This window comes from Poecilia formosa, unplaced genomic scaffold (genome assembly GCF_000485575.1).
Source record: "Poecilia formosa unplaced genomic scaffold, Poecilia_formosa-5.1.2 Scaffold150, whole genome shotgun sequence".
NCBI lineage: Eukaryota > Metazoa > Chordata > Actinopteri > Cyprinodontiformes > Poeciliidae > Poecilia > Poecilia formosa.
Window position 1 is genome coordinate 112,662 of NW_006800089.1, and position 8,926 is coordinate 121,587.

The 8,926-nt window shown below is 38.9% G+C and overlaps 1 protein-coding gene across 5 annotated transcripts in view; it reads left to right on the top strand.

The window, feature by feature from the left end:
* LOC103146013 (growth factor receptor-bound protein 10-like) overlaps positions 1 to 7,852 on the top strand; it is a 57,933-nt gene extending 50,081 nt beyond the window's left edge. For all 5 annotated transcript variants that reach the window (XM_007563715.2, XM_007563716.2, XM_016677218.1 and 2 more), the window contains 2 exons: positions 23 to 116; positions 1,101 to 7,852. In XM_007563715.2, the coding sequence (XP_007563777.1) occupies positions 23 to 116; positions 1,101 to 1,247 (241 nt within the window). In that variant the 3' untranslated portion in view covers positions 1,248 to 7,852. The remainder of the gene's footprint in view (positions 1 to 22; positions 117 to 1,100) is intronic.
* Positions 7,853 to 8,926: the final 1,074 nt, after the last annotated feature.

Consider the following 8,926-nt stretch of genomic DNA (forward strand, 5'->3'; position numbering starts at 1 on the left):
CTTTTGTCCACTTTCCTGTCAGGTTGTTCCTGCTGCGGGACAGTCAGAGTAATCCCAAGGCATTCGTGCTCACCTTGTGCCACCACCAGAAGATCAAGCACTTCCAGATCCTACCGGTCAGTGAAGCAGAGCAACAAACTCTTGATAAAAAATGCAGCATAGCTGCTCGTAAATGTCCGCCAGGTGTTTTACATTGTTGCAAATCAATTAAATTACAGAAGATGAAAAAGAATTCAGGTTGTAGAAAAAAAAAAACAGGATTTCAAAAAAAAAAATTATTACTTTATTATTTAACGTTTTTCCCCGTTTTAACTCTTCTTACTGCATAAGCTGATAATAGATGTCCAATTTTGACACACTGGTTTGGCATTAGTATGAGTCGGTTTTTCAGTGTTACCAAAATTGAAACACATTCTTTCGCTTCACACGAGTCACATGACCAACAACAGGACGTTACCACTGGCGCAAACCACGAAGAAGATGACAACAGGAAGTAGTTGGAGGATGATATTTTTTAACGACTTATTGCGTGAACAAACTTATTCACGTAATTTTAATTGTATATCTTTTTCAATTGAACAACAGCAGTTGTGAAATTGTGTTTCTTTGTCATTAGTGGAATATTGACAGAGTTTCAGGCACATTTGTAACGGAAACGCAGCTTTAGGTACAACATTTAAATGAGCAACCCGATGGCATAAAAAAAGAACAGATCTGACCAACTGGTAACCAATTAGGATTGATGAAGTCTTAAAATGTCTCCACCACTTCTAATCATGACCATTTTTTTCTGCTGTATTAGCTAAAGTACCTAAATAGTTGTAATAGTTGTTTTAAAATATATAATCTCATATTGTTTTTTGTTTTTTTTAGTCTAGAGTAAAGATTTGACCTAAAAAAACAACAAACAAACATTCATGAGAAAGATTCAAACTCCTTTTCCTCAAGCTAAAAAAAGTTTTTGGTTTTTATCATTTCAAAAATAAATTTTAAAGACGTTCACATTCTAAGTTTGTTGCTTGCATGAATAAACAGCTCAAAGCTCCGGCAGGTGGAGACATTTTAATCTGACATGCGGTGGCTGTGCTCCTGCCCTGCAGGTGGAGGAGGACGGCCAGGTTTTCTTCAGCCTCGACGACGGCGCCACCAAGTTCACGGACCTGATCCACCTGGTGGAGTTCTACCAGCTCAACAGAGGAGTGCTGCCCTGCAAGCTCAAACACCCCTGCACCGCTGTGGCCTTGTGACACTTCACCCACCTGACACAGCTCCCCCCCACTTTTTTTGCACATCAGAAGATTTCCCCCCATTGCCTGCTCCCTCACCGACTAGGCGGGGTTGAGGAGAAAGAGAGAGAGAGAGAAAGCAGAAGGCCACGGGGCTTTTGGAAGCGCACTCGGCTCCGGCACCTGGTTTGTGGTGTTTTTCTCCGCCTTACCGCCGTTCGGACTGTGGCGTCACGGCGATAGATAGATAGCTTTGTCTGGCTCCAGCGACGTTAATTTTTTTGTTTTGTTTTCCCTGGAGGGTCCGGTAGGTTCGTCAAACGCCAAAAAAAGTTGTGAAAACGCAAGACCACTAAAGCGACACGTTTTACAGCAGGAGTGTTTGAGGGTCTTTCGAATGGATCTCCCTCCCAAACCCCCTTCTCCTCCCCTCCAGGCCGGATAAGCTGTGGCGCCCGCAGGGAGCGCCACCCTCTGACTTCCTCACTGATTATCAGGGATGGACGGGAACCTCGCTGGCTCTGACTGAAATCGGATCCAGGAGTTTCTCAACCTGTGCAGTCCAGTCTGGATAAGCTGACACCCCCGTCCCTCTCTCCTCATCACATTAGCGGGTTGGAAGTGACGTATCCACAAACCCCCCTCCAACTCCACACAGTTTGGTGCAACCCCCAATCTTGTCGCCTCCACAGAAGCTCAAACAGTTGGGACAGACTGATGGACGGACGGACGGAGGGAAGAAGCGGCCGAAGGCGAAGACGAGAAGAGCAGCGGCGATGGCGAGGGTTTGCTTAAAAGAAAAAAAAAAAGGACAGAGGAATGTTTAATCAGGAAGGCCGTAACAAGCCTCTCTTGTAGAGTTAATTACTTGATGTCATTTAATGCTGTTTTTTATTCATGTCAATTCAATGCAGAACTAGTTTTGCACTCCTGGGCGGACAGGCAGCAGCTCTCTGGCTAAAGCGAAGCCGCCTCCTTTTTCTCCTCCGCTCTGTTTCTGCAAAAGGTGCGCGCATGTGAATCTCCGCCCGCTCCGATTGGACGGCGGCGGCGGCGTGTGAGGCGGAGATCCAGCTGATTATGCAGCTCCCATCAGAGAGGTTTAGGAGCGTCTAAAAACCTCTGGTGTGGCTCGCATCATCATCACCATCATCATCATCATCATCAACACCACCGCAATTTAATGAATGTGCTCCTGAACCAGCTGCAGCTCCTCAAGACTCTGAGGAAGAGGAGGAGGAATACTAATTTTATAGACTCCTGAAAAGTATCCCGCCCCCCAAACTTCTACCGTTTCTTTGTTGTTGTTGTTGTTTTGTTTTTTTTTTTTAATCAAAAGGGTTATATTTGTCGGTGAATCTGTTTCTGAATGTTTTCCTGAGTCTAATCCGAGTTCAGTGCTTGCACATTTTGAATCATTCTGATTGTGGTTGGAGCTGTCCCGTTCGGATCCTGACCACTGTTCCCTCCTACAAAGCAACAAAAGCACTCTCGTAACTTTTTTTTTCTTTTTTTTTTGTTTTGTTTAACTTTAAATATGGAATTTGAACAAATGACTTGAAATGTGAACCCGGTCATCCGTCGACTGAGCTTCACTTGCCTTAAGTGAAAATGATGAGCCATGCGTATGAAATTGAAGAAGCGATCTTAAAATGCACATACAGTGAGATGTTTGCGGTTTGAAGGCGGTGGAAGGACATCTGGAGTGACTATGTGAACCAGTATGTTGAGGGATAGTGCTAGATTTTGGGAAATTATCTTTTTTTTTTCTTTCTTTTTCTTTTTTTTGCCACTTTTAGAGCTGTATGCTAAATATGGAGTTTTTTTTTTTATTTGCGCTTGTAAATTTATTAAAAATAATTTGAGATTTTAGTTGAACAAAAGCTTGAATTTTACTCTGAGATTATAAACTGATATTTAAGTTACACATTAATGAAAAAGCACGTTTTTTGTTTTGTTTTTTAAAAATATAAATTAGGATTTTTTTTTTTTCTAGAACTACATTTCTGGGTGCTTGTGCTGTCTTGATTGTCAAAATTATTATTATTATTTTGTCCTGAATTTTTACCCACATCCCCCCTGTTTGTTTTTTCATTTAGAAAAGATCACATTTACCATACAGGCAACAATCTTGTCTTAAGTCTTGAACTTTAGGCCACAAATTTATAGGTTTGTAGATTTTAAAATAAATTACGTCAAAAGCACCCACATGACAATGGGGATGTTTACATGCACTGCAATATTTCTATTAAACCAGATTAGAAATTTTCCTGACTGAAGGCTGACATGTTGGGTATTTTCCAAAATTGCCAAAAATGTCATAAATGAATAAGTCAGTAAGTTATTTTACTCTATGAATATATCCCATAGCATTCAAATTATTAAATACATAAGGTATTTATGTAAAATTAGTTAAAATCTGTTTTAAAATAGTTATCTAAATATTTATTAAGATTTCTCATGGTTTACTTGTTGCGGGACACTTAAAAAAAACCTTTAATGTTTTTTTTTTTTGTGATTGGTTTATTTGCACAAACTTGAAACCAGTCATCTTCTTGAGAGCAATGTTAGCCCTACCCACTTATTTTGATGGGTAAGGCTCCCGTTGAAAATGAATTAAAATGAGCTGCTGTCCTTCAAATGAATTGATAATAGTGAAAAATAATGCAGGAAACATATTCTAATTACAGTACAGTTCTGATGTGTTAAATTATAGATTTTATAAATTATTTTTGTGCTTTTCATGTATTTGTTAAAGATAGTAACATATTTAAGTAACCATCTTAATGATTTTTTTTTTTATGAAATTTGGGCTCTTTTGGACTTCCCTAATAAACAGCCTTTCCCATCACCTTACTTCATACAAGCGAGAAAACAGCTACAATAAAACCACTTGCCTGGATTTTTTCATATCTACAGTTTGAGTAACAAAAAGTTATAACAAATGGGATCCTGACCGAGGTCATTATGTTCTCCCATCTTTAAACGTGAGGACTTTAAATGGTAACGCTGAGGTAACTGAACAAAACTAAGTAAGATTGTCATGAAAATGTGGAAAAAAGTCTGCCAGATGTTGGGTATGATGGAGGATCTGTGATGCTGTGGGCCTGCTCCTTTTCAATATCAACCCTGAATTACCTGAAAGCTTTTCAATAAAAAAAAAACCCAAATGATTCACCAAAATAAAAATAAAAAACTTTTCCTGCAGTTATCTTATTCTCCAGACATGCATGTTCTAGAAAACCTGATGAGCTAAAGAAGGAGGATCTAGATCAGCTGTATGAAAAGAAATCCATCCATCAGTAAAAGTGTTTTATAAAATATTAATTATTAGGATGTGGAGAGAACTGTGTGTGTTACTCATAAACACTGGAATTGTCCATATTATAAAGTACAGATTTGAAAGATTGCTGTGCATGTAAACTTTAACCTTAACATGTTTTAAAACAGAATCCAACTCTTTGTAAACCTCCTTGGTTGCAAAAATGTCACATTATCCAGATTTAGCAGAGATCCGAAGAGGATTTTTTTGTTCTTCAAAACATTGTTTCAGGTTCCACAAATTCAAAGACTAAAGCCTTTTATGTTGTTGAAATTGTTCATACGTTTATGTTGGAATTTCTGAAAAATCACTGTCAAAAAGAGTTTAATTTCCCCCTTTAATTATATAGAAATACATGAAAGTTTTTTGTTGGTTTAGCAGAAATGCCAAATGTGGCAGTTTTCATCATTTATATGTAAAAAGACGAGGGGAGTTTGGATGAGGTTCTTGCCTGGTTCAGGTTTTCTACAAAACATTTTCATTATTTTCTGAGCAAACCGTCCGCAGGCTGAACGCATCGGAGGATCGGACAGTCAAAACAATAACACTAGACGTCATAAAAAAAAAACAACCCCAAAATAACCAAACTGAAATAAAACCGGCGCAAATTACTCAGAGAAAGACGAGACTATCATAATAAAATGTAGCAAGCTTCTGTAGTTTCATAGAAGTTCACTTTAAATTCCTTTTTTTTTTGCTTTATACTATCTACACAATTTATGGAAGACACTGAAAAAGACACTATGGGAAGTTGCTAAGAAAGGCGTGGCTAAGGGCAACACGTGAAGCGGATCCGTAAACCTTGTGCTGTTTGTGTAATTCATCTCAGACATCACAGAACAAAAGTTTCCAGTGACAGATTTTATCAGACAGCTTCCATAATTGTGACTGTTTTTTTAGTTGTTTTTTTTTTAATTCGAGGAGGTAAAACACACGTTCCTGCTCCGCCTCCCAAAAGAAAACTATAGCGTGTGTGTGTGTGTGTGTGTGTGCATGTGTGTGTGTGAGGACACCTTGCCAAAAGTGAATAGATGCTGTTTTTTGTCCACAACCCACCAGTCGGCCAAACTCTGGTTGAGTAGCTCTGTGCTCCACTGGTCAGGCCTTCCCACATCCTGCTCCACCCATCTATGTCCAGCCAGTAAGCTATCATTTCATAAACATGTAGAAAAAATTTTCTGTTTGGCATAATTGAATGTCAAATCATTTACTTTCCTCTTTTAATACAAATGTTAGAGGAGCACTGCTTGTCAGATGGCTGAGCTCAAGTGGAAATAAAGATTCAGAGCAGACAGGAGTTTATATGGAAGCACAGTACTGGCAAAAGTATTCACACTTTGAAATGTGCTATCACAAATGTTTTATTTGGGTATTTTTGGAAACCAAGTGCATTACAGATCTGAACTTTAATTGGGACATTGTAACATAGGAATATCCTTTGGTCTAAACAAAACTCTGTTTCCTTGGCCAAAATTGTGAGCTCAAAAGCCACAAAATATATAATTTGCACCAAACATGTTGTAATTTTTTTTTACTTTCTCATCAATAGACTAAGTATGAACTATTTTAATTGAGCAAAAAATTTATTTTTGAATCCAGTTTGCCTATTATTTTGGGTTCATTTGAGGGAACAAAAACTGAAAAACTATTCCGTCTGTTCTTGGCAACAAAAACGGTATTGAGGTCAGTCTTCATTTGGAAAAACTTACTGTATTTAACCAAGTTCTAATACGGCAATTAAAAGTAGATTAGGTGTACTTTGGAGTAACAGTTGATGAATAAATGTGGTTTTAGTTACCAAGACGATAGAAGGAAACTTGTAAAATATCACTTTGTATCGAATCAATTTTTTTTTAAGTAGATTTGGATTTAAAAGTTGTAGTTTTGTCCTAATTTATTCTGGAATTGTGGTCTGCAAATGGCCCTCGGGCCTCACTTTGAGCACCCGTTGAGCCGTTCACCGGCTGAACGTACACAGCGTTTTCATCCAGGCCAAAAATTCTAATTTTAGTCTCTTCAGACCAAACCGCCTGCTTCCGTGTTTTTCTCGGTGTACCATGGCAAAAGAAGTAAAAGTTTAAAGGAGTGTGAATACTTTCGCAAAGCACCGCTTCCCAGCATTCCCAGCGCTCACCTGTAAATCTTTATTGTCCGTCTGAGAGGAGCAACACAAACCCCACGCCGTCCTCTCCTCCTTGCCGCGCTGCCATGTAAACCTTACACAAGTCCAAGTGTTTTAACATACAAAGTTAAAAGTGTCGGCTGTTTGCTAAAGTATATGAAGCTATGGAGAAGTAGATCTAACACTGTACCTAGGTCACAGATCACTATGTATGGGGGAGGGGTGTTATGCTTTCACTCGTAATACCGTAAATTTAAGGCAGATTTATCAATGTATGTTGTCCTTTTTCTTTGATTACTTGATTGTGTGTATGCTGACATGTTTGCCATCTGCACCGCAGTATATACAGTATTAATTTTTTTTGTGATCAAACTGGATTTTATTTTCTGAACATTAGTGCATATAAGCTGACAGGCTGTTCAGAGTATCCAACTCTAACGCCACATCTTGTAAAGTACCCCCCCCCCCCCCTTTTTTTTTTTTTTTAAGTTTTATCCCCCCAACTCTATCTCATCTCTCATAAATGTTTATGATGTTCCACTTATCAGTACGTGGCGGGGTTTCATCGAGAGCACACACATTACCATTTATTCCATGGTGATCTTAGTTGTAGCTTTTGTACACTTTTCACTACAAGTAGTTCAAAGATAAGCTGTAGCTCGAGAGGATTTTTTTAATATCCGTATACTCGTATTTTAAGGTGCGTAACTAACTTCTTAGATCCTGTTTCTTCTTGACTAAATTTCTCAGCAGGTGCCTCTTATTACACAGTAACAGTCCTGTAACCGCCAGCCGTCCAAACGTTGCGTTCACGTACCATCAGTTAGGTGCCGTGAAGCGTACCTTACTGGAGCTAACAGGTCAGCATCAGCTACACGTCCCTGTTGTGTGACTCATGCAAATAAATGGGGAAAAAAATAATAAAAAATCACGAGTTGGCTGTGTGTTATTGTTGGGTTGAAATCAACATAAGCTGAAGTCAAAATAAAACATTTCAGGGAATTAAGGAAAAAAAAACTTTTTTTTTTTTTGTTCTTCAAACCCCTCATGGCTTTGCTTCATATTTATCTCTGCAACTCCTGGATCTACATTGTATCCTGTTCAGGTATTTTTGTACAAATAAGGGACTGATATATTCTCTGTTTATTGGAAAGTAGAATAAAAGACATAATTGCTATAAACCAAACATGGCTCAACCCGTTATGTGTTACTCTCCTCCCGGACGTCCGCTGAGAAGGAGGCCCGATCAGAGCACAGTGTGTGCCTTCACATTCTTTCAGTTTTTGTACACGTTTGTGACGCTGTAACCACAAACTAGGATTTTTTTTTTTTTTTGGAACTTCATTTGATAGATGGATCAAATTATACATGGTTTTAAAGGGGTCAGTATTATTCAAAATTGACTTTTTTGAGAATTACATCATGTTATATTATTCCTTGATCAAAAACAAACCTGGAGTGTTGCCTTCATTCTTTCATGCATGTTTGAGAAATCATTCAATCTCCCGTAGCAACCATCCACCTGTATGAAATGCCTGGTTGGACTTATACTCTGCCTGCTCAGAGATGCTATTTCCAAGCTTCCGACCTTCCGGCTCAAAGAGCAACCCTCCCATGCTACTCCCACATTGAGCTCCTTCAGACTAGCCAGCAGCAATTTGCAAACGCCTGGTGACACTGTGCGTCTGCTGTAACAGTGTAACGCGTGTTACTTTGTTATACATTTAACACATTACATTGTATCACGTTACATTGTAACACATCTTGTAATTGAACACATTGTAACATATTTCATGTGTTACAATGTAACACATGTAACACTGTGTACATGCAGGGGCGCAACTACATATTATTCAGGTGGATGCGAAAACATAACCCCCCCACCCCCAAAGAAAGGTATGTAAGGGTGAAGGAGCGTATAAAACATACGGTCGCTCTGTCCGTATGAGCGACTGTATGATAAAACATTCTCATCTATATCAGAAATAATGAATCGTCTCCTCCTGTTAGAATAATGAAGTCACTGATGATGGTGAGCTCAAGTAACATGAAGCCTCACAGCCTTCCAGGGACAATACTTTGCAAAGGCCTACCTTTTCTCAGGTCTTCACGTGCACACCGCTCCCTCTGCTGGTCAAAGACTGTACTACAACAGTACAGCAGCAGAATGATTGGCTATTGATATTCATTGTTTTTCTGTGTTCTTACAGCTACAACATATGATCAGCCATGTTCTCAGCTTTTTACACACATTAT